This window comes from Scomber japonicus, chromosome 14 (genome assembly GCF_027409825.1).
Source record: "Scomber japonicus isolate fScoJap1 chromosome 14, fScoJap1.pri, whole genome shotgun sequence".
Lineage (NCBI taxonomy): Eukaryota > Metazoa > Chordata > Actinopteri > Scombriformes > Scombridae > Scomber > Scomber japonicus.
In genome coordinates, this window is record NC_070591.1 from 24353286 (window position 1) to 24379344 (window position 26059).

A 26059-nucleotide genomic window follows, 5' to 3' on the forward strand; every position below is an offset into this window, starting at 1 on the left:
TTTCCACCCTGACAAGCTCCCTGCAGTTGGTCTTCAACTTTGGTTTTCGGGTCCCTGTGAAGTGTGTGTCCTCAGATCAACACAATATAAAAAACCTAAAAGCTTTGGAACAAATCTGCACAGACTATACCACATCACACTGAGTGGCCAGGATGACTCATTCAAATTACAATCTAATAGTAATGCTAATGTCTCCTCTCTTGCAGTGGCTCATGCGCAGGACACACACCACCACTCAACAGAGAAGCCACTGATTCAGTGCTATAAGTGTGGGGAGCCATGTAAGGGCGAGGTGCTGCGGGTGCAGAACAAGCACTTCCACCTCAAGTGCTTCACCTGTAAAGGTATAGTACCACAAAGTTACCTAATGAAAATAATAAGCTTTTCAAGAATTAAGTTATTTGGTAGTTATTGCAAATAGGTGAATGGGCACATACTGTATATTGAGTGTTGAATGGGTTTAATGTGTTGTTACTGCTAGTGAATTGACTCATCTGTACTCCATGCCAGACAACCATAGTGTTGTCAACAGAAAGACCTACTTTACGGTTAAATATATTTATTTGTTATCTTGATTTACAGCTAAAAAAATACATTTTTCATATTTGTTGATATGAACCTTCAGATGGATTAGACCTGATTTTTTTCTGAATAGGAAAAATGTGGCAGTCAAATGAAAATTGGCAGCTAAGGTGTGAAGTTTTAAAATTCATAGTTAATTTGACACAGTCACAATAGTAGGACATTTGCTTCCTTTCATTGAGTACAAGCTGCTCAATACACAGCAATCATGTTCTGTCAAATAGGATTCTCCTGTTGGATGCATGTACTGGTGAAATATGATAAATTCACAGGTACAGAAGTGTGATGTGTCTGATGGCACCTTAGGTATGAAACACAAAGGTGCAACCGAACAAATTGTTTTTTTCCCGTGACTGTAGAAAAAAGCATCGCAATACCACAATGCTGGACAGGAGAAGTACAAGTCCCAAAAGGCCACAATGTCATTCCCATCCTCCTCTAACAAGGCATGACTCATCGTCACTTCTTAAACCTGCATACCTCAATTAAAGTGCCACTCAAACTTCTATGACAAGCAATAGTGTAAGTCCTCCTGCATTTAGTCTTATTACGCATTAGGCATTCTGACACGATTATAATTTAGCCATCCATTGCTGGCTGATCAGTCTCACGCTAGTAGGTCCTGCTGAAGCCTTTGTAGTTAATCTGTGACTGGAGCACTATTATAGAGTTAGCTTAGTTCGCCAAGGGCCTGGAATAACACAAGCAAACGCTGAGATTAGTACCTAATTCTGTCCTTGCATGCCTTAAATGTATGAGGTAGAGGATGCCAAAGAAGACCTGAGGATGGTTTTAATAGCCGAAAGACACACTGTCCTAGCCCTTGCTCTAAATTTGTAATTTGCTATTGTCAGTCTCTAACCTGTAGGCTAATAATAATGATCAGTTGTGGCTATGCCAGGTTAAATGAGATTATTGACACTCAGAGGTCAGAGGATACAAACCCTTGGCAGACACACACACATTTGGATGCATTTGGTTAGAAGAATCACAAAAGCAAAATCTTTCAATTTCCCTGAATTCAATTTCATTTCATTTTCATAAGTTGACCCTCTGAAGTTTCCAAAAAGGCATTTCATCTAATGGCATGCATCTGTTTAAAAGCCGAGGTGGTTGGACATCACAGTCAAAGGCCACCAAATCTCCACTGCTGGTTTTCTCTCGACTCAGTTAGCTTACAAGCTAATCTCATCATCCCTGAGCCCTAATGCAATTAAATCTGATTCTCTCCCTCACTCGCTCCCATTCATCCCCAGGATTTAGTGTGGTTCATTGCATAAGAATGATTAGGTGCAGTTATCTCAAACATCAAAATATTTTCCTGCTTAGCTGTGTCGTTTCCCAAAGGCTATTAAATTCCCAGGCTCACCCTGTGGTGCCGGAGCGGTGGACTGCATGGCTCATGTGATCATTATGTGGTTGGAATACTGTACATAGACACGCCTTATGTCCCAACCTTGATGTCCCACCAGATGTAGAGTTTACACAGCATATACAGTAATATTTTCAGTTGTATGACTCTGCATTATTTTCTATCTGACAGTAAAATAAATTAATAGTCATAATACTAATAAAAATATTTTCTCCTTGTGCAATGATTTCATTTTTAGAGTGGATGAGGTGATGTGATAATATGATAATGTGTCACTAAAAATAGGAGCTTGTGCAAAGTCTTTAAATCAGCCGCCACGCCCTAAAATTTCCTCTCAAATCAACCAACACAGGCAGCATCTTAACAGCACATTTAAGCCCCGGAGCAGAGAGTGCAGATTTCATGGCTCATTCAAATACACACACTGAGATTTGAACTTATCAAGATTGATTGATTGTGATCTCCTGCCGTGAAGCAGATGCACTAAAATCCTATTTAAAGGTGGTTAACACACAGGTGACAGTCAAAGCATGTCAAGATAAAAATGTTTGTGGTTCACAATGGATGAGTCGGAAGGAGGAAAGCCATAAATCTTTACAGCTCCAAGCTGTAGATCGCGTTTCACCCAACATATAAACATTAAAATATTCCCAACTCTCAATTGTTCTTTAATTAGTATTTCTTTCTTCAACAGTCTTTCATGTTTGTGTAGATGACAAGGTTATATTTGAATGGTAGGAAGCTTGTTGAATACCTACAGTGTATATCTTCAGAAACAGATCAAGGCCATTTCCTGGGCTGGACAATTGTAGAATTGTTGTTGCATTGAGCAGTCTACCTCCACAATGACAATGAAAAGGCCTTGCAGTAGTAGTGCTGATTAACTGACATACATGGCGCTGTTTCAAAGGGAGACGTTTTGGTTTTTTTTTTTTAATCTTGTGACTGTGAGCACTGCTGATGAAAGGGTTTTACATCAAGCTTCACACTGTAACTCACAGACCTGCTAAAATGTATTTCTCACTGATTGTTTTAGTCAGCCTCCATTTCATACATTCAGTGAGTCTCTCAGCATTACACAGACTAGCAGCAGGTCTTAACAAACCATTGATGCATGGAGGAGTGGGGTGATGGCTGGATGCTTTATGTGATATACGAGCAGAGTGCTAAATGACTTGACTTGTAGAGTGCCAATGTGTGTGTCCTGTATAGTGTGCGGCTGTGACCTCGCCCAGGGGGGCTTCTTCATGAAGAATGGAGAATATCTATGCACGCTGGACTACCAACGCATGCATGGCACCCGCTGCAATGGTTGTGGGGACTTTGTGGAGGGGGAAGTGGTCACTGCTCTGGGCAAGACCTACCACCCTGCCTGCTTCGTCTGCACCATCTGCAAGTAAGACAGTCTTTGCATGCTACTCATTCTACACTACCACAGATCAACCCAGAGAGACCTACATCTCTTGTGAACTGTAGAAAAACTATAATTACATTTTAAATACACATCTTTGTAATCTGTCTCAAGAAGCAGAGAATTAATGTTTAGTTTGAAGCACTCCCTGACCAACACAAAACAAAATGTATGCCGTAGGAGAGAAAAAACAGGTCAATAATAATTTGATAGGGCCATGATATAAAACAGGGTATGGATGTATCTTGGTCTTCCTGATTCAATCAGTTTGGACTTAAAACATATCTGTGGCTGAATTTAATCCAGATCATATTTTGTTGACATTGTTTTCTATTATTTCTGGCGATTCTGACCAGAGTCACCACAAGTGCTTCTTTGTACAGCTACTGCCATCTTAAAAGTCCCCTACAGACATGTAGGCTAGTGACAATGTCCCCCAAAATCTTGAAATACCCCAACCGGAGGTAGAACTAAATGCAACATTGTTTTTCCTCTTCACTAAGGTCTCCCATATATGAAATGGGTTCTTGGACAAAAATATTTTCCTGCAAAGATGGTTAAATTGATAGATATTGTTATATACCTCAAAACTAAAAAAGAGCTAAAATACAGCTTGTCCGTATGGGGGCTAACACACATAAACTGATGTAGATTAACAACACAAGCTCTGAGGGCTTTAAGAATTGACATGTCTGTAGTCAGGATGTTGCTGCTAATGTTTTAAGATGTGTCAAATACTTTGCCTCAACTTATTATTGTTGTCTGATATGGTTTTTCAACAAAAAATCTCAGCCATTTAAAAATTCTGATCCTTCTTCCTCGTCAAAGAAAATCCATATTCTGTGCACATATTCCCGGTTTCAGAAGTTTAAATGCTTGACACAGGAGTTCTGTTACTTCACTGAAGCATGCATTATTAGTGTATATGCCCTGAAGGCTTCAAGTTTACATGTAACACTTTTGTAAATTGCATCCTGGACTACAATTGGCTGAAAACTAGTTCTGATGTCACAAGCTTGTATACACACATTAAACTCACGTGAAGTGAGTGAGCCTGATAGTGTCAGGCTGTGCACATGCATTATGCCGCACAGTGAAGGTGAAATATCACAGTCAGGTAACAATAAGACAAAACACATTTTTGAGAGGAGGGGACTGTAATTTGTGTACGGCTTTCCTAAACAGTAAGGGTGAAATTACACTCCAAATTCTTTTAAGTGATAAAAGAACAAAGTTAAAGAAGGCAGGACTTTTAGTTGACAGTGTACAATACTACGCTGTGTGTCACGTCTGGGTCATCTGACTAAATGGCCTCCTCAGGCCGACAGTGTTGACACACATCCACATCATCGGCCTCTGTCATCCTATGCCCCATCAGAGAACCTGCAAGCCACATCTAATAAACTCTTACCCTTACCTCGGGGCCACAGCTCATGTCTTGTTGCAATTTGACCAATTGTTGATGTCACCCCGCTTCCAGACGACCATTCCCTGCCGGGGACAGGGTGACCTTTAACGGAAAGGACTGTCTGTGTCAGTACTGTGTCGAGCCCATGTCTCCAGGACCAAAGGACATCCTGGGCTCCAGCAGTAAGTAGCTATTGTGAAATGAACACATGCACACAGGTTTAGAGGAAGGCGTTGGCTTTCACAAGATGCTATTTTAACTTACAGTTTTAGGAAGTCTGCAAAAGGCTTCAAAGTGAAAGGGGGCTACTTATTGGCACTCTACTAAGGTAAAAGTTTTAGAAAAACAAAGTGTCTGGAAAGAATTCTCTTTCAGGAATGATTCATGTATGACATTTATTTAGCTGTTGACCAGTCATTTTATGACATGTGTGCTGTGAAGAATAATTTTCAGGTCTACAACAGTCATTAAGCCCACACATTATTAGCATAAATTCAATTGAATGCTGAATTTAAAAAAAATCAGTTCAAGAGGTCAAAACTATAATGAATATGAAAGCATTCACTGGGTCAGCCAAACACTTTTTAAACTCATCAAGTTTTATTTTACCACACCAAATGTTATTTTAGGAAATGTGCATATACTCTTAAAAACATCAAATGTGGGGTTGAGCATAGCTCAGCGGGTAGAGCGCCCACCCCATGAGTTGAGGCTATAGTCCTCGTTGCAGGTGATCCCGGTTCGAATCCCGAACAGAGTGGTCTTATCCTGCGTGTCATTCCCCCTCTCTGCCTCCTGTTTCCTGTCTATCTCCACTGTCCTGTACATTAAAGGCAAAAAAAGCCCAAAAAAAAAAAAACGTTGAATGTGAGGACAGCCAAAAAAATCCTACTACTAGTTTAAAGAATAGCTTATTCACTTTCTTTTAGAGAGATAAGACTGATAAGTTTTCACATTTAAGTTTTATAAGGGGGAAACTGGATGTTAAGGGGTTAAGGAGGTGTGTATATCAGTTTGTAGCTGTTGTTACTCAACAGTTCCCCATCATAGTAGGTGCAACAGCAAACTCCAGGAGTTCTCCTCTAACCCAGTTATGCTTGAAGACTGAATGATAGAGGAGTTTCATTCAGGGAGTTTCTCCACCTCTGTTCTCTTTTCTGCTCTGTGTTCGACCAGCCATGTTCCTTTATGAATAACACCAAGACAGGCCTTGCTAAATTATGCATGACCATGCATTTCCTTTCCCCTGGAAAAGGGAATGTGCAGGGCTCAAAACCCTCCTCCTATTCCTCTTATCATCCTTCTTTCTCTTTCCTCTCTTCCTCTTCCTGGTCCCTCTCTTCTCTCTCGCTCTCTGTCCATGTCTCTCTCTCCCTCACTCTCTCACCCCCACTGGTCTCTCTGTTGGCAGTTGAAGAGCTTTTAGACAAGGTCACCTATAAATAAGGCATGCTGATTCTCGTCACGTCATCATTGCAACCCTGTTATGCCTTACGCAGTTATCGTCCCCTGTGGTTGCAGTGAGCTCTGTGTTGCTTTCATCCTCTATTCATTAAAGAAGAGATGACAAGAAAATTGTTCGTTAAGAAACCAACCTCATACACTTTCAGAGCCTCGGGGTCCTACTTGGTTATGGATGGAGCTTTTAGAGCCGTGGTAAAAGAGATGTGGATGATAGAAAGAGGCAGCTGTCAGAACATTCCTGGTTACCCTCTGTCACCATCTAGTGTCTTGGGTCAGAATTGACAAGGTGTCTCTGCATGCAATAATTTTCCCTATGTTGTGATACATTTGAAAACAGTAAACTTAAGGATGTTTCCTGCACTTAAATTTCTGTGTAGATTTTGTAAGAACTTTTACATTGTTTTCCTTTTTTAAGTCATGCAACTTTTGGTTTTTCAGATTGTGCAGGATGTGGTCGAGACATTAAGAATGGGCAGGCTCTTCTAGCATTGGACAGACAGTGGCATCTGGGCTGCTTTAAGTGTAAAGCCTGCAGCAAAGTGCTGACCGGGGAGTACATCAGCAAGTAAGCAGCTCATATCCACTGTAATTACAGGCTACATGGTCAAATCCAGGCCTGCATAAGGCTCACTCACAGTATGATATTTCACTGTCAAGCACTGAGATACTGTATGACTCTTGCCTCGCAGGGATGGCGCCCCCTACTGTGAGAAAGACTATCAGATCCATTTTGGAGTTCAGTGTGAGGCGTGTCATCAGTTCATTACAGGGAAGGTGCTAGAGGTAAGAAACAGACACTCATCACATTCTTCAGTTGCACTTGCAGTCGTCTGATTGGCTCCCAGTTACAGACAGATGTTTATCTCTGTGATGTGGAATTTATAATATATCTTTGTAAACAATTAGCATTGCACCTGGATTTCATATGAACCCTGTATAAGGTAAGTGTGTGCTCTGAATATAATTACTTTCACTTAAATTTGAGTCCTTCATGGTTATGTTAGACAATAACAGGAGACAAATCTGCTAACTGGACCTTAAGTTTCTAGTTAACATATGCATTATGTAGATAAACATAAGGTAGGTAGAAATTTAAATGGGTTTTTGTAACATCTAAATTCTGCAGACAGAGGATGTTGCACGGAGCAGAATTGTGAAATGTAGTTTGATAATCTCTAGGGTAATCTCTTCAGTACAGAGCCAAATAGACTCTTGACATGAGTTTATTCAACTAAAAGATTAATTTGTAGCAGATTTTCAGGTCTTTCCAACTAAACACATGTTCGCACGCACTCATGTATAAGCTTGCTTTGCCTCAAATTACATAAATATTACATAAAGCACCTACTGTGATCTGACAAGTGATCGTAATTCATTAATATGTTGGACAGCAACTCTTGCTAAATAGTTATTACCATGGTCAAATCTGAGTTTATGTGTAAAGTTACCAACCCTTCTGTCTTTGAATCTCTTTGTCCACTGGTCACCCTAACAAGCGCAAGCCTGTCTGTTCTGCAGACAGTGATCCAATCAGACACTGAGTTATGTGTCATTTAATGGTGTAAAAATGTCACTGCTAGCCAGCCAGCCAGCCAGGCTTACAGTAATCCAGCGTTAAGGCAGGTCTTTATGACAATAGGAAGGCCTCGGCATCTCATCCCTGAGCTGCTGCCAAAACGTCATTGGGACCAAAGCCATACCAGTCTGTCTGATAGTCTAATCACTGAACCAAGACCCAGGTCAAATACGTTACATTGCCATTGGTTTGCATATTCTCTACTCCTGAGGGAGTGTAATGTGAATATTATTAGTGCAGGGATAATTAATGCAGCTATTAGAGGGGAGGTATGAAATTGCATACTACATATATATCATAAGTACGTTTATTATCCGTGAGGGAAATTTTACAGCATATGTGAGAAGAGTGTTGGGTAGGCAGTGCCATTAGGTTCTGTAGCCATTGTGTAGACTTTTTTTCAATGCAGTAAAATGTAAAATGCAATCCTTAGTCAGTGGCTCCATATCTCTGAGTGGCCACTTGCCAGTTTAAATGTTACCTGAGGGTTGTTGTACAGCAGGCAAAAATTCATTTGGATATTTATCACCCTTGGTCAAAGTCACACAGACATTATAATGGTGCACTCTGCATGCAAAGTACCCCATCAGTGTAGATGGAAATTCAGGTGCTCTAGCCATCAGATCATTTTATTGGATTGCGTTATGCAGGTTATAGCAAAGAGGAGCACTCAGATATTTGAAGGCAGGTTGACTCAAAGGGCCAGGTGTCATATTCAATATTAACAAATAAAATCTTAACTGTTTTGTGTGAGTTCATACCGAAAGAGAGTGTGGCTTGAATAGAATAAATGGTGTCATATTGCGATACACTCCTACATAAACTGTTGAGCAACAACTGACTTACAGGCACCTGCACAACATTGTCAAGTGACCACATTTTCTCACAGCTACCCAGTGCTGCAGTTTCATCATCAGTTGTTTTGAAGGAAGGAGGAGAGCAGTTACTAGCACACAGGATCTGATGAAACTGTCCCTTGCACTAACAAGATTTGGGTGTTAGAGGAAAGAAATGCAGCTGAGTGCAGGTAGAACACTGGGTTGATTTCCTGGAAGTCATAACTCTGCTTCACTAACTTTACAGCAGGCTCCATTGATCTTCATTTTCCTGTGATGTCAAGTGTGCTTTGTGCGCTGTGTTTTCCAGGCAGGCGATAAGCACTACCACCCCAGCTGTGCGAGATGCAGCAGGTGCAATCAGATGTTCACAGAAGGAGAAGAGATGTATCTGCAAGGTGAGAAGGCTTACAGTGTTGTTGTTGACACATTAATACTTTATTACACCACTTAGTATAGTCAATAGTCCAAGTCAATACGGAAGAATCACTTGCTCCTCTATGGGTTGAGCTTGAGTATGACATTTTTATGTTCATAAAATTGAATATTTCATTGCAACAAACCTGTTACAACAAGATTCTCTTAGTCTGCTGAACATACTTCAGGGATTAACACTTCTTCCAAAATAAAGTCCCTCATTTGGTATTTTGATGGTGGTGGAATGTGCGTCAAACACATGAAAAATTCAGTTCAGATGGGTTGTGGTATGGTGACTCTGAAGGCTATAGTATATAATACATGCCATTGTCACTCTTATCAAACTCTTATCAAGTCACTCTTGTGGCCTCTATGTCAGGACTGGGTGACTGCAGTCAAAAATAATTTTAAATGTCCATCAGAATGAACCAAATTTCTTGTTTTGTCTTAATAATAATTCAAAGCCCAAATTTGTTAAATTTTCTATTATTAACAATAAGGGATATCCTAGTGGCCTTGACATTTAAGGTGTTGACCATGTCCGAAGTGAAATTTGCATGCTGTTTTTGATATTTATCCTCTCATTTCTTGTCAATAAAGACATTTGTTTTGTCTGAGACTGCCTCTGGCTTCCTCCTCAGGATCAACAGTTTGGCATCCCGGCTGCAAGAACACCACCAGAACAGAGGAGAGACACAGGGAGCGGGTAGGAATTTGAGCATCACTGACACCATTGTCCTTGACTTTGTCTTTACTCAAGGCACTTTTCAGTTCATGTCCCATGACAACTTTTTACTGGACTGGATAGAAATTCAGACTATGTAACAAAGGTTTCTACATGGGCTGTTATCACCCCCTTCCTTAACTGTTAAACCTTTACCTGCTTTGGTTGGAATAATTTGCCTATTGAGGCGATGTCATGTGTGTGTGTGTGCTGTTGCATGTGTGTGTGTGTGTGTGTATATATAAAAATATTTGTTCATGTGCATATTTACATGTGGACATGTTCGCCTTGATGTATGTGTGAACTGTGAGTCGGTCTGGAGAGGCTCAACCCCTGTGTGATGTCCTGTGAACCCCCCTCTCCCTTCCTCCACAGCTATTGCCTCCGTCCCTCTTATTCCTCCAAAAAACAGAAAGGCAGGTACTGTATTCGCTATTGGCTATGAGATGGCATCATCCCGTGTTCCACCATGTACATAGGACACATAGGTTGCACTGTATGCTGCCATCTGCTGGAGACAGCCTGCAGTGCTCTCTCTGTGTGTCATTCAGTTTTGTCTTTTAACACCTTTACTGCACTCATATCAAAAGGTGCATGAGACTAAAATGCGCCCACATTTGGAGGAGCACACACAATGTCACAGACTAATTTGTCTTTTTTTAAAAAGCCCATTTATCCATTAGGTCAAAAGCTCATTTAATTAAACTACATTCAGGACTGCTGCTGTCATCCAAACTCTTCATTTCCCATAAACAGGCATGAGGTTCTTAAGAACATAAAATCACAGCACTAAAGCATTCATTCACTTTGCAAATTTGCAAATGAATGGCCTAATCATGCGACGACATGTTAGTATTTCAAAGTACTTCATGTAATTTATGAAGCGCAAATACAGGCTGTTGCAATTTCCTCTCATCGCTCATACACAGCCAAATGATGTAATGTTGGGAGTGTTTTGGGTAATACTCCCGGGTGGTATTTAAATGGCAGGGGGCTGTGGATCATGGGAGACTGGCTGCCTGACTGATGTGTTCTAATAGTCATTTTTGTGTTTTTTTCTATTCTCACAGCCTACGAGGTCGTCGTCCGAGAGTATTTGTTCCAGACCTGGTTCAAGCATACCTGGCTCACCGGGTCACACGATCTATGTAAGATATATCACAGAGCTGTATGTCTGAAAAGACTGTTCCAAGACTGTCTGTCTAGTCAGAATTTACCTTCCCCTTTTTTATGAGAACAATAACTAAACAGTTGCACCTTGTTCAGTAATAGTATTGTCTTACAGTAGTAATCTCCCTTTGCTCTTGTCCGTGTGTGCATGTTTGTCTTTATTTGTCTCCCTAGGCAAAAGTAGACAATGAGATCCTTGATTACAGAGACCTAGCTGCCATTCCAAAAGTCAAAGCCATTTATGACATTGAGCGCCCCGATCTTATTACCTATGAACCTATGTACACCACCTCCCTGGATGAGAGAGAGGAGAGACGAGAGAATGTGGGAGAGGTAAACAAACAGACTGCATGCTTCTCCTCCTGCATGTATGCTGTCTACGTGGACATACTTTAAGAATAATGTTCCTAAACTGATCCTCTGTTTAGTTGTAGGTTGTTTTCCTCTGATGCTTTAGTGGGACTTTTTCCTCATGGAAAAAGCCATGAAAAGAGGGATTCATAAACATGATGGAGTCTTTTTTTAATCAATTACATGGTACATCTTTTCATGTTCTAATAAAAACTTTTAGGTGGTTCTGAACTTTTATGTCCCTTACAGCTCCACACTGCCAGGAGGGAGCGTTCACCCTTGCCCGATGACAAGGTAAGATACGTCACTTTATGCTTATGATGATAAATGGCACTAAAATAGCAAAGAAAAGAACAAAGGTGTGCATCACATAAAAAGGGCGCTGTGTGCTTTGTAGCTGCACAGTTAGCAAAAATGTGGAAGATCAGCAGATAAGCCATCTTTAAACCTGGTACAGATGATGATGATGATGATTCTATGGTATTTATAGTACTAGTCAATGGGAAAGTGTCACACAAGAGAATGGGAGGGTGTGTCCAAACTGCTGTATCTGTGGAGCAGTCTAACATGATACAGATCCCTTGTGTTGTTTTTTAAAAACAACAAAGTCATAATTCAGGCTTCTTTGATTCTTTCCAGTCCTCAAGAAATATGTCGCCAACCCCACCCGAGGTGAGCATATTATTGTCAGACTCTCTCCCACCTGAATGCATTGTATGTAATGTACTGTCATTATTCCAGGCAGTTTGTGCAGTAACCTGTATGTGTGTGCGTGTGTCAGGGCTCTTATGACAGGAGGGATCGCATCCTCCAAAGGTCTACCAGCCAGGGCTCCATAGGATCACCAGTTTATAATCGCCATGGTTACACCCCCACCTTGTCACGGTCGCCGCAGCATTTTCACAGGCCAGGTGAGTACTTGCGCAGAAGATTGTTGCAGAGGTGTGTGCATGTGTCTGTGAGTGTGTGTGTGTGTGTATGTGCATGAACAGTTATTTGTGATGATATTGATGATTTCAATTTTTTAAAAGGTTGATTGATGAGATCTTTACCTGTCAGGTAGATGATAAATGGTCATGACAGTTGCTAAAACACATGGAACCCTCCACCTTAAGGTTCTCACTTCCCTCCTTCTGACCTACTTACTGTATTAAAGGAGAATTTCACCAAAATTGACTTTTAGGTTGTTATGTTACTGATTTGTTTTCCTGTAGTAATTCAGTATGATGCACAATCCCTCCTATTACAGAATAACAACCTTGAAGTCAATTTTCCACCTTTAACAACACAATTTCTCCTGAGTTTGCTGTTTCTACCTTTAAAATGTCTGATTTTAAAGTGTAATAGTCTTCCTGGTTTCTTACTGACCATCTCAAATACTCCTTACTCCTCACTTCTTTGGGTGTCTTTTATTTGCTCTTTTCGACATTTGATTCCTGTATATCTTCCTTTTCTTTTGACCCTCACCTTCTCACCTTCTATCTCCTCCCCACAATTGTCCACCTCTGCTGCCTGCTGCTGGGTTTTTGTCCCCTGTCCCACATACCCCCCTCACTGCAGAGGCTCTGACAGGCATGCAGAAGCTCTGCTCCTCCCTGTGCAGTAACAGTGTGGGCTCCAGAAATAGTGACTCCCGCCCCACCTCCCCTTTCAGACACCACTTCCTCCCCCATAGCCAAGGTAAGGGCCCCACTCCACTTTACTCTGCTGCCCTCCCCAAAGGCAACACATCATCACCATCGTCACCTGGGATGCCACCTCCTGCCAATCTCATGTGTCATTCTGGATTCATCACCATTACCCATTAGACAGAAACTGCCATCATGAACGGTCAAACCCATGTCTGAAAAGCAACATGCAGCCAAGTCACTGACTCCTCACAAACTGGCATGAACCTCTTAACCTTTTACTAACACAGCCTCTGTCAAAGTAGCTGACAGGCTCTTTGCATTTGTTTTCTACAGCTTTGCATGCACTTGAGAGATACTAGTTATCCAAATCCAATATTCAACCTGACAATTTCCTGAAAGTTGGATGATAGCGATGTTTTGATGGTATCAGAATGAGTCTCGTAGCTCCTGTTAACTGAAACGTTGAGATAAAGAGATTTTTTTTAAATGCAAGTTTGTTGATGCATGCTGCGAGGTGTAAGTTTCTAAACTGTGAACTATCATTGAATCGTGAACTCATATTATACAACAGACGTTACACTTCATGACTCATAACCCATCTACCCAGCTTTAAATCTCGCCTTTAATCTCTAGCGTTTCTCTGCTCGCTTGAGCTCTTTTTGTACCTTCCTCTGCTTGTACATACTGTAGCATATGGCTCCATTAACTGCATTTTTCAAAACCAACCAGAATGTCTCACATTCCCTCAAAATGACTTTAACTGGTCCCGCTGGTCCCTGTGTATTGCACCGTTCAGACTGTGGTTCCCCCCTTCAGTATCCCTGCTTACGTTCTGTTCTTGGTTCTTCTCACTGGAGGCACTGACCCGCCGAGTGGCCGGAGCTCCCCCCTCCCGCTCAGGCCCGACAGCCGGCCGGTCACCCCGCCTCTCTCTCAGACCCCTAAACATTTCCACCTCCCAGGTAGGAGCTGGAGCGCACCCTGTCACTGCTCGTCCCTACTATCTATCTATCTATCTATCTATCTATCTATCTATCTATCTATCTATCTGTCTATCTGTCTATCTGTCTATCTATCTGTCTATCTATCTATCTATCTATCTATCTATCTATCTATCTATCTATCTATCTATCTATCTATCTGTCTATCTATCTGTCTATCTATCATTTTATTCCATTGGGATCAGCTTTTGCTTTTTCCCCTCTTCTTTTACAACTATACATTCACAGATGAGCACCAGTAGACAGTATGTATTACAGGAAAAAGGGAGAAATTCATTATGCTGGTATATTGCGTCATGACTTCCGTAAAAAATATAAAAATGTTTAAATGTGTATAAATGAACCACTGAATACTCTGTAAATGTCTTTTCCTTCTGCACTTGACTGTTTTCAGATCAGGGGAGCAACATCTACAGAAAACCACCCATCTACAAACAACATGGTACCTCTCCTCTTATGATACTGATACTATTCAAAATACTGAAGGAAGTGACGTCATTTAACTGGGCTTTTTATTGAAAATGCTTTTGTTATTCAATGAAACTGTGTGTCCATTTAACCATGTAGTCACCCCCAGTGTCAGTGTACGAGCACTGTTTGAAGTCTGTCTCCGATTCCTCCTCTGTCTGACCTGCAGCCAGTTCTACACTGCATGTTGTCCATCTTAACAAGTCATTTACAATAATGTTAAAGTCAGCCTTTTATACAAAAAAATAAAGCAAGACTATGTAACCTTTTCTGAGAATGAAACGTCATCTTTCAAGAGTCAGTTGATTTAAAACATCATCATCAGGCAACCTAACTAAGAGCATAAGTAAGGGTAAACAAACCTGTCTCCTGGCTTTGTGATAAAACCATTGAAATGTTTATCTGCGATATGCTAAAATGTAGTTTTTATAGTAGCACAGGTATGAACAATAGTCATAAAGTCAACAAATTGACTCAGTGAAGTCAGTTACCAGTTAACTTTAGCAAACATTAACTACCAAAAATGGTGTATAATGTCACCAAATGATCCATGAAAAATTGCCAAAAACACACTGCCCCTTGGCCACTGGGGGGTTCTTTGGTATTGACTTCAGAGGATTCAATTTAAGGCTGTGTCTAATTTGAGGTGACTTGTTAGGAAAGACACTTTTTGCATTGTAGACGGCATAGATATCAAACCAAGACGCAGGATAAAATGATTGCTGAGCCTGGCGATCAGATGTTGCTAAGATGTTTAAGCTACTTGTGGTTGAGACTGTGACCCAGACGCTGATAGATCAGTTCCCATGGTTACCAACCTAGATACAGCTGCCATAGCACGTCAAAGCAAGTCTGCTGATGACATCATCAGATCTGCCACCTTCCCCGCTGCCCACGCTCCCTCTCCAGATGACAGCTCACGGAGTGAGGGTGATCATTGGCCCTACTCTATCGCTGTATTAGGTACAGTAGGCTTGTGATGGGCATGCTTGCACTGCTACCTTATAGTGGCACAATAGACGCCTCACCACAGCTTACCACTTCCTGTTTCTCCTTTCTAGCTGCCCCAAAAGCTTAACTGCATTCCTGCTTCACTCTTGTAATTCAGGCATTATTTGCCTTTAAGTTTCGCTTGCACAGTGCAGAAGCATCATTTGATTTCTGTTGCTGCCGTATTATTTTTTGCTTGAGGTAGCATCAATTTCACCATTTTATGTTCACTTACTGCACTGTTGGGTGCACTAGCTATACACCGCAATGTCACAAATGACTTGGACAGAGATAACTGAGACTGACTTCAAACTGACTTTTGTCTGTCTGTCTTACATTGTGCTGTTCTGTGTATTCGACATTCAGCAAAGTCTTGACATGAATGATGAAATCCTCCAGAGTAAACATCCATCATGTCAGCGTAGTCAAATATTCCAATAAATCCCTCTGTTTGTCTGTCTCGTCAACTCTGTCTCACATTTGTGTCCTAACGTCTACCTATTACTCATTTATATTGTGTGTATTTCTTACTGCTCCAACAGCCAAAAGAAGCAGCCACATCTTTCTGTCTGTCTCTAAAATTGAACTGTGGATGAAGCATTTCATCCAGCTGTACTTTACAAGTACATGTGCAGCATGACATCTCCAGAGAAATGTGTGTGTGTGTGTTTTTTTGTGTGTGTGTGTGTGTGTGTGTGTGTGTGCGTGTGCGTGTGCGTGCGTGCATGCGTGTGTTTGTGCATACGTATGTGTTATATAATCTTTTGGACTGTGTATGGCACCCATAGGTTCAGAAGGGAGGAGACGATCCAGAGAAGATGAGGAGGAAGAGGCCTTGAAAAGGAAGCATCTGCAGGAGGAACATCTCAGCAAGGTCAGTCAGATAACTTTGAATCATCAAGTTAACAAGGTTACCACAATTCACACACTGGTCATTACAGATGTCATATTTCCGCTATTTATCAGGAAACTTTTACTAACCTAATGCAGATGTATCTTTGGCAGTCATGTTCCTGAGATGAAAACCATATGTACATCATTTGTATCCTAACGCTCCTGTTCGGAAATGCCTTTATCTACATGGATACACCATAAACTATTTGAAAATGTGTGTGTATAGATTCAGTCTGGTTTGGGAAAGTTGATTCTGAAGGAGGAGATGGAAAAGGAGCAGATCAGGGAGCGTCACGCACGTAGCCTCTCTGCTCAGCGCTACGACCCTAAACAGACCAACTGTGACGCAGGTACAGAGCAGCTTCATCAGCTAATATGCTCTTGAGTTGTCAGCAATGTACTGTATTTGTACTGTAATGCACCATATAACAGTTGTAGGTAACTATTTGCATTAGTTTTAACCTCATCTTTCTGTAAACTTAAATGTATTTATTAGGTTAATGTTACATTTCTAAAATACAAAGTACCACTATTCCATTTGAACTCTGAAACCAAATCTATTTTTTCAACACTGTTTATGTTTCAGATCCAACTTCTCCAACCAAAACAAACTCTCTGCCTGGCTATGGAAGGAACGGCCTACATCGGGTGAGAGCTCACTCACAAGATAGCTGCTGATTATGTAACTACAGACAGTAAAATGCTGATAGAAGATGACAGCCAAGGAATTATAATGACTGGAAGTTTACAGTCTTGGCCACAAATAAAAATGTCTGTATATTTGTTGTAAGTTAAATACAATGCTAGTTAAAACACAGCAACAAAATGCCCAAATGTCATTGTTGATTTCCTCTTGTCTGTATTCTCGCAGCCACAGTCGACAGATTTCACCCAGTACAACAGCTATGGTGACATGTGTGGAGGAGGCAGAGGTGAGAGAGGCTACCAAAGTGTTGCCACCCAGTTAATCTCTTGCCAATTTCACCATAGCTATTCAGCAGCAGTATTCAGAAATGGCTTGCTACATGTACATAAAATGGACCTGCATTTTAAAATATTTGCATAATGATCAGGGACAACAGTGTTGTAGATAGTAGTCTGGCAGGGGATTTGACAGCAACACCATTAACTGTGAGTCTCATTTTCTGTCCCATTTTGTCCTGCAGAGTTTCAGGTATGTCTCTCATCTGCTTTTTCACATGGCATGCTTCCTCACCTTGCATCATAAATTTGCTTGCTCACGGGTTGCAAGAGACACCTTACCCTGAATGCACACTGCCCCCACTCATGCTACATGCTTGAATTAGTGTCAACTACAGGAAGTGCAGTGCAGCGATTTCAAATGCCTCTGATTCGAGACGCAAACACGCACTGCCCAGTAGCTGAACCACTGTACTGTACATGCAGTGTACAATCATCGCCTCATGTCTTGTTTTGTTTGTCTGTATACCAGTGTTATGACTCGAGCTAAATGTCACATTTGAACATATGATTTTCAAACTCACCATAGAAAAAAAGAGAGACATGCAGAAAACATTTACAGCGACTGCCCATCTTGAATACTTACTAAGATACTGATCCGTATCCAAGCTACTTGCTCCATCCAGTAAAAACTGTGCCCACTGTCATTAGTGGACATACTCATGCCATTAACCCTGCAGCCCCCTTCCACTATATTACATTTGTGTATGTTCTATTCTTTAGCACATTAAGGATGGCCGTGCAGCACTTGCAAGGATGGACAGGGGAGTATCTATGCCTAATATGTTGGAACCAAAAGCAAGTATCTTCTTCTTTTTGTACTGATGTAAAATATGTTACAAAATTTATTAACTTGTTCACTGAAACTGAAGTGCATTTTACGGTAACACATAAATAAAAGGCAAACTTTTCAGCTAATTAAAACAAATAAACTTGACAATTTGATTAAGAAGAAGCAACCAGTGCATCAGTGAAGGGTGACATAAAACAAGCAGTATTCTGTATTGACCCTTGTAGTGTGGGGACATTGGTGGAGGAAATAGGGAGCCAAAAGAGAGTTCTACTGGAGGTGAAAGACTCACATTAGCCGGGTTCCTGATTAAGCATGCTGCTTCAGGAGTCACTCTAGCGCTTAGCATGCTGGCTTCTCCATGTTCATCTGCACATAGCTTTGATTTACAGTGGCTGGATACTGTATGCAGCATACAGTGGAGAATCCAACACCCAGATTGTCATCCAAACAACTCATATCACTATATACTGCGTAGTATATAAGGGAGTGTACACTACTTTGTGGATATGAGTTGGTCAGAGGCTTCACAGAACTTCTAGTTGCTTATTACTGAGCATTTCAGTTACGTAAACTATGATTTGCCAGTTTCTTCTTGTACAGATGGGATTAGCTGTTTAGAAAAGTTGAAGCACCTTTTACAGGACAGTGATTCCCGTGTGGATTTACTTGGCCTACATAACCGATGTTAGCTCTTTTTTTAGTTTGCATTAAATTGCCCTAAAAATACAGCCCGTTACATAACTCTGTTTGTCCCTTACCTAATCTATTGCACGTTTCCACACCAAAAAAAAGTGTGTACACCATAGCACCCTGCATTTCCCCAATAACCTTAAAAAACAGCTCTCACTCCCAGTCAGCCTCCTGTCACATACCTGTTCTCCACCCAGTGTTCCCTCTGTCACAGTGAGAACCAGAAAAATACCCAAATTTGATAGTTTTGTCTTATCAAAAAAAAAATGCTTTTTTAAGTGTTTGAAGCTCTGAACTTTAGCTTGGAGTGACCTGTTCACTGATGAGTGTCTCCTTCTGAAGGTGTATCCCTATGAAATGCTCATGATAACCAGTAGAGGGAGAGCTAAACTGCCCAGGGATGTGGACAGAACCAGACTGGAGGTATCAGTTTTCCACCTGACTGTCCACAATTGATACTGGATTTCTCAATTTTGTGTAAATAAACATGTTACACAAATACAACTGTAGCAAGGAATGTGCAGTATCCATTGCTTCTTGTCATTTTTGCAGTGACCCTTTTTAAGGCTTCGGTGCTAACCACGAACAACCCCCTTCCTCCCCTTCCCTCCCACCCTCCCCTCCTTTGTTTTCTCCACCTTTGTTCTCAATTCTAGCGCCATTTAGCACCTGAAACGTTCTTTGACATCTTTGGAATGGAGATCCAGGAGTTTGACAGGCTTCCCCTGTGGAAACGCAACGACATGAAAAAGAAGGCCAAGCTCTTCTAGCACTCAGAGCAGCATGCATATTACTATACATTCATACAGATAGCACACAACAACTGTAATCTAGATGTAGGTTTTGGTTTATTTCCTTTTCTTCTTCTTCTTTTTTTGTTTGTTTTTTCCTGACATTATCAAGGAAGCCATGAAATGGACTCTTTTTGCTCTGATGCTTCCTAAGAATGTGAGCTGAATGATTTGTCCAGTTAGACTTGCACAGGAAACAAGGAATGGGAATCTCTTCCATGTTCAAAAATGACAAAGAATGAGAATGAATAAGTAGGGTCATGTTATTTGGTTTGACTGCGCTTGTTTTACTTCTTGCTTTGCTTTGAGTGGAACTGCTTTCCTTTCTTTCTTGCTTGTTTCTTCCTACTATTTGTTGCTGTTGATTCCTGTGGAACTTTGTAAGTACAGTAGAACCTCATGGCGCCATTACGAAATGTCCATGCTTGTAGCTTGAACATGTGTCAGCTTTCCTTCGCTTGGGCTGAAACAGTTTTGGTCCAAAGTTTGCAAGAATCGGCTCAGTGAGTCTTTGAATTAAAAAAAAGAAAAAAAAGCAGTCAGCTGACCCAGCAAATGATTTACTGGATCTACATGGAAATGAATCATCCAAGCACCTACACATCGTCAGTCTCCTTCCCTTTGGCTACTGTACATGCCAGTCATCCGACCCTGACAAAAAGAAAATGTCTCTCTTCTCAGGCTCTCATAAACATGGCCAGACACCTTCCCTTTACATGTATTGGAAGTACAAATCTTAATATATTTTAATGCCGTATCCAACGTACAGTAACCAACAAATAGATAAAACACCTAATGTAAGAAGCAACTGTATTTGAAAGTACTGTTTTATAAATGAAAAGCCACACTGCCATTTGTTGTATTGAAATCTAAGCCAATAAAGCTTTAAATCACCATGAACCATATGATCCTCGGCTATACCAAAGGTACCCACCGCCTCTTTTCTGTTCTCTGTTTACTTCTTTGCATTCCACTAATAAACACACTGGTTCAATGACGTTACACAGATGAGAGGTAGTCTGAGGACTAGTTGACTTCTATGGGACCAGCCCAAAAGTACTTTACGCACCTTCTGCACAATCATTGTTTATTATGGGGCCCTTGTGAGGAAACATCTTTTCCATGATCTTGGCCTTTTACTCTGATACAAATATTTATATAACTGCATTTTAAAATTTTGTGTGGAGGCAAATATTATCTGTGATGAATAGTGAACAGTCACCATTGTCCAGCAAGCCAATCTACAATTCAGCTTTTTCCCAAACGTTCCACTGTCTTAGATTGATGCATATGGTTTTCTTCCTTTTAAGTAGTCATTTGTGTCAGTTCATGTCAGTATGATTAAAAAAAATATTTATTTGAATAAATATTTGATTTTTGCTTGAGACAGGTATCATTATGAAGAATGTTTGTATGGGTAATGCAGTTGCATGCATAGATTTACTTTACACTGAAAACCTTTACAGATTGATGCAATCAAGTGCTAGTGGGAAGGTAAGACATTCAAGACTTCAGCTCTGTGCACTGTTCTGCAAGAAACTACAAAATTCATATTATTTTTTTATGAAGTCCATATAACTTTGAAAGTTTGAATTTCCAATAAGATGCCAAGTTATTACAACAACTTACTGAGAGCAAAGCTGTATAGCACAAATCTTTGTTATATCTCAAATGTCACATCAGTGTTTCCCATGCGAACATTACTGTAAAGCATTACCTCATATTCTACAATGACAATGTAATTTTGACATAAAAGAACATTTTTAATGGTGTGGATACTTACCTCAAGCATGTTTGATTTTCATACTGTATTGAAATGAACTGAGCAGTGGCTCCCTGAATGGCGGGAAAAACAAGACATATAAAAATATGCTGCTTGGAATAATCATTTGTGTCTGAATTGGTTTTTCTACAAAAAAGTTCACTTTAGCCCTGGTCGTATTTGGCATGGTTTTATGTTATTTTAGTCAATTCAACATTTTCTAAAGGTCACATATTAAAGTCCTTTTCAATAAGTTAATAGGATAGGTCTCTGAAGTCCCCAAAACATGTCTTTCAAGGTTTTTGGTGAAGGTACCTCTCTGATTACGCATTCTAGCATGCGTCTACACCCTTCTGTTTCAGTCCGGTTCTAAATAGGCTATTTCTATGCAAATGAGTTGCTTCTTGACCCACTTCAGAACCAGGCGTGGCTTTCTGGCATTTATACGATGTGAGACAGATTATATGACGGTAACAGGAAAGACTGAGGGCAGTTGACAGTATTCATATTCATACTTGAACTGCAACAGAACTGTAGTAGTGTCACTAATACAGTTTTACGGAACGTGCATCTGTGGATCAGAATGGTTGACTTAACACACTGCCACAGCAGGCCACTAAAGGTGGTTTGCCAAGCAAAGGAATTCCTTTAGTTTGACAATTTTTCTTTGTTACCTTCATGGCATGTCCTTCAAGTTAATTTACATAGTGTTACAGACGCAACATACACACCCTAGCAAAGATCACGGAGTAGAATGGGCTAACATGTAACAATAAAGCTAGCTGAGCTAGTGCTGCAGTTCATAGTTCCACCAAAAGCATCACACAACCTATTATTGTTATTATTTAGTTGGCTTCAAATGAGGCTTAACATTTACACAGTTTGTCTTGACTGTCCCTCAACAATATTCCAACATTGCTGGCCATATTAGCCACGTAACATGCTAATGCCAAGGCTACAGGCTAATCTGCTAAATCAACAGTTAAACAGCATAAAACATGTCAAGATTCACAGTTTACAAATTTGAGGTATAGCCACAGACACTTAAGTGAGGTCTCCAAAAATACTCTGGACTGGAGTTACATCCAGGTAACTACACTTTTTTTAGATGTTGTGGGAACATTTTGATCAAAAATAAAGTAAGTCTAATGGGTATTCACTTCCTCAGATAATGGTAGGCCACAAAGACTGTTGTGTTGGTTCTTGCCGCCAACAGTTTAATTCAGTAGGTTTTTAGTGGGCAGGGGACGATCAGCCTGGAGGGCTGAACGGGGGTGGGGTTGTCTATGTTTGACAGTTCCCTTTCTGACATCATAAAGGGTGCCAAAACTAGGCAGCAGGTTTCACAATCAAAGATGGAGCAGGGGAAGAAGAGAGAGTTGGGGGGTCTCTAGATACACTGGGGACACCTACTGTATGTTGATAAGGCATGATAAAATAAATACTGTAAGATACGATCTGTTTCAGAAATGTTTAGATATATATATATATATATATATATATATATATATATATATATATATATATATATATATGTATATATATATACATATATATACATATATATATAATTCTTAATAACATCATTTTTCCACAAAAAAAATCAATACACTGTATTACACAACACACAGTATACATCTACTACTTCTCCCTCATTGAAAAATACTGAATCTATGACCGAGTAAACATTCATTTCAAAAGTTTAACCACTGAAAAACCCATTTTGAGTGTCTTTGCACTGGGGCCTTCAAATCTCCACATCACACTTAATCACAAATTACATGGTGGACCACGAGTGGTTTCCTAGCTGGTTGTGATGTCACAAATCATGCCTATAAGTGCATGTCTTAAACTGACCTATAAGGAGAGCACAGAGAAACTTTGCCCCTCAGTAGATGAATGTGAAAACACCCTAATCTCAAACCCTTCACAATAACTTTCTGCACAGTGAAAGTTTACTGTGCTTTGTGAAATGGTCAACAGTGGTGTAAAGTATCATTTAACTTGTCATAGAAATATGCACTAACCCTAACCCTAACATTCCAGTACAGTCCTTTAAATGTCACAACATAACTTTTCAATTCTCTGTTGAGCATTTTGGCACTGGAACATCAACTGAACTGTCAGTGCATCACAGTGCATACTGCTCATTAAAGCTACAATGCACCATATTCAATTATAAAGGGGAATTATTATTGGACAAATGTGAATTACTGTGGATACAGCAATCATAAGTTTCCTCTTGTAGAAGGAAGTAATGGCAAACACAGACACTTAGAATATGGGAAGCAAATGCCTGCATCTGGGGTCACAACACTGCCAGTAAATGGAATTATGCAATACCTTTTAATAAATAGCAAAAGAGAAAAACATAAAAGAAGGACTTGTTATATAGATACCATAAGGTTAATAATAAGTTGCTGAATGTGTGCAACCTTTTCTACAGGAGACGTTAGAAAAGAATCAGGAGTGTCTGAAGAAGCAAAAGGAAGCTGTGAAATACAGACTGAAGAAACTGGCAGCACGGCAATCAGAAATCACAGTAAGTAGTGTTCAGACTAGTTGTTGAAAATTTGAAAATACATTATTTTACCAATTATCCTGCAGCTACAACACTAATACTGTCATCACATCTGTGAGCAGGCAGTAAAATAAACTGATAAATGCTTGTGCCTGACTCAGAAAAAGTCCTCAGTGATAAGGGAGAGCATTCTAAGGAAATATCAGGAGATCCAGACTGTCTTGGATGAAGACTTGAGGATGACTCTGTCCTACCTGGAGATGGAGGAGCGGGCTGCTGTTTCGGCCCTAGATGGGCTAATGGAGAAGAACTGTTCCCTCATCCAGGAGATAGAGCAGGACCTGGCCAGACTCACAGTGGCAATGGACCAGGCAGACACACAGACAGATACAATGGTGACTGAAGCATTTAGTATCATGAGGAATAAGAGATTGGCTAGATCTTTATATAGTCACTTATATATGGACAGAAGAAAATATTATGTAAGTGTTATGAAATATTGTGTTTTCAGAGTACATTTCTTGATCTTGGTTTTCCTTTTCATTTTTTTCAGACGTTCTTCTCATACTCTGAGCATCAAGACATGGAGGCCGTAGACAAGTATGGAATCAAACCACAGTTTATCAAAAATGTTTCAGTATGATGCATTTCAGCAACAACTGATGTTGTTTCTGTCTGTGGTCTGCCTCCTCCAGAGTGATTGACCTGTTGAACAAGACGGACCCCAGCAGTGTGAATCTGGACGAGGCCAAAGCTGAACAGATCATCAGCCTTACTAACAACATGCTCTTGCTCATCTGCTCCCAGACCCCTCTATTCAAAAAACTCATCAAGAGCTGTCAGTTCACACAGTTAATAACCACAATTTGTTCTCTTTAACATGTGTATTTTTCTGTATAAAAATGTTAAATATGTGTCTCCAGATACCAGTGAAGTGAGTCTGGATCCAGGGACAGCCCACCCAAAGCTAATCATCTCCCCTAGTGGTGACAGTGCCACCTACACAGACACTTGGCAGGAGCTTCCTGACCTCCCTGATCGCTTTGACACCACCCTCAATGTCATCAGCCTGCAAGGCTTCAGCTTTGGTCGCCATTACTGGGAAATTGACGTAACTGGGAAGACTTACTGGGAGCTTGGTGTCACCTATCCCACCATTCCCCGCAAGGGCACCAATGAGGACTGCTGGCTGGGCCGGGGGGATGAATCCTGGTGTGTGGAGTTCTTTGACGGGGAGTATACAGCCTGGCATGGAGGGGTGCCTCATCAGCTGCCTTTCACAAAACGCTTCTGTCACATTGGGATTTTGTGTAGTTTCCCTGCAGGATTGGTGACGTTTCTTGAAGCAGACAACATGACACCACTGTTTTCCTTCTGTGCTGGAACCTTCTCAGACTGCCTCCATCTGGCCCTGTGTCCTGGTCATGACCACAATGGCACCAACGCAAAGCCTATTGTCATCTGTAATGCTCCATCTCATACCAGTGATCTGTGATTAGTTGCTCCACAGAAAAGCATTTAGTAATTATTTCTAATAAGGAACCCTTTATAAAACTTTATAAACTGTAACTCATGGCTTTATTAACATCCGAAAATAAATGTATTTAAGTAATTAATTAACTAAGTTTAGGGTAGCCAGGTCATATAAATCTGCCTGAGGTTGGTAATTCATTAATAAATGCTCATTGGTTTCTCACTTTCTAATAATTGATCCAGTCTGCAGTTAAAGGGGTCTTTCTGATGAATTAAAGAGTTTGTTAAGAAGACTAAGCAAATATGATGCTGGAAGTGGATAAACCTTAGAGGAGAGAAATTTTCACAACTTGGCAACACAAAAAAATCTTTATAACTGTTATATAAAGCATTATTATTTAAAAAAAAAAAAATTAACCATCTAACCATCGATAAAGCCATCAGTTACTTCGGTATAAAGGGCATCTCATCAGAAAGTAGCACCCTGCTACTGAATTAACTTTCTTTTAAATAATAGAATGTATTTCAAACAACATGAGGCAAACTGCTATATAAATTACCTGCAGAAAGAAGCAACTTACAGGGAATCTTGTTAAGGGAGAACACACACACTACACACTTTTCCAGTGCTTATACTGTATATGTGTATTGAACTTTCAGATAAATATGCAGAAACATTAGAAGAAGCTGTGCACCTCATAAGTTCATTAAGCTTAATAAGAAGGTCACAAAAGAGTGTTTGATGCCTATTGA

At 40.4% G+C, this 26059-nt stretch overlaps 2 protein-coding genes across 4 annotated transcripts; both read left to right on the forward strand.

Annotated features, from left to right (window-relative positions):
- Positions 1-208: 208 nt before the first annotated feature.
- ablim1a (actin binding LIM protein 1a) lies at positions 209-20459 on the forward strand. 3 transcript variants are annotated; one of them, XM_053332809.1, is made up of 25 exons: positions 209-344; positions 3167-3350; positions 4846-4955; positions 6676-6802; positions 6927-7020; positions 8960-9047; positions 9708-9772; positions 10166-10210; positions 10861-10938; positions 11135-11293; positions 11561-11605; positions 11951-11983; positions 12093-12222; positions 12872-12991; positions 13800-13904; positions 14338-14385; positions 15234-15374; positions 16190-16275; positions 16522-16645; positions 16882-16943; positions 17167-17227; positions 17462-17469; positions 18000-18074; positions 19102-19182; positions 19416-20459. In XM_053332809.1, the coding sequence occupies exons 2-25, from the start codon at positions 3202-3204 to the stop codon at positions 19527-19529; spliced, it is 2148 nt and encodes a 715-aa protein (XP_053188784.1). In that variant the 5' UTR covers positions 209-344; positions 3167-3201; the 3' UTR covers positions 19530-20459. The 3 variants fall into 3 exon arrangements, with proteins under 3 accessions (XP_053188784.1, XP_053188785.1, XP_053188786.1); XM_053332810.1 differs by lacking the exon at positions 10166-10210; XM_053332811.1 differs by lacking the exons at positions 10166-10210; positions 15234-15374.
- Positions 20460-23604: 3145 nt separating this feature from the next.
- On the forward strand, positions 23605-25328 carry LOC128372554 (probable E3 ubiquitin-protein ligase TRIML1). The gene is made up of 6 exons (XM_053332649.1): positions 23605-23634; positions 23759-23854; positions 23995-24228; positions 24387-24433; positions 24529-24671; positions 24757-25328. Exons 1-6 carry the CDS (start codon positions 23605-23607, stop codon positions 25326-25328), a joined length of 1122 nt encoding a protein of 373 aa, XP_053188624.1.
- The last annotated feature ends 731 nt before the right edge of the window (positions 25329-26059 follow it).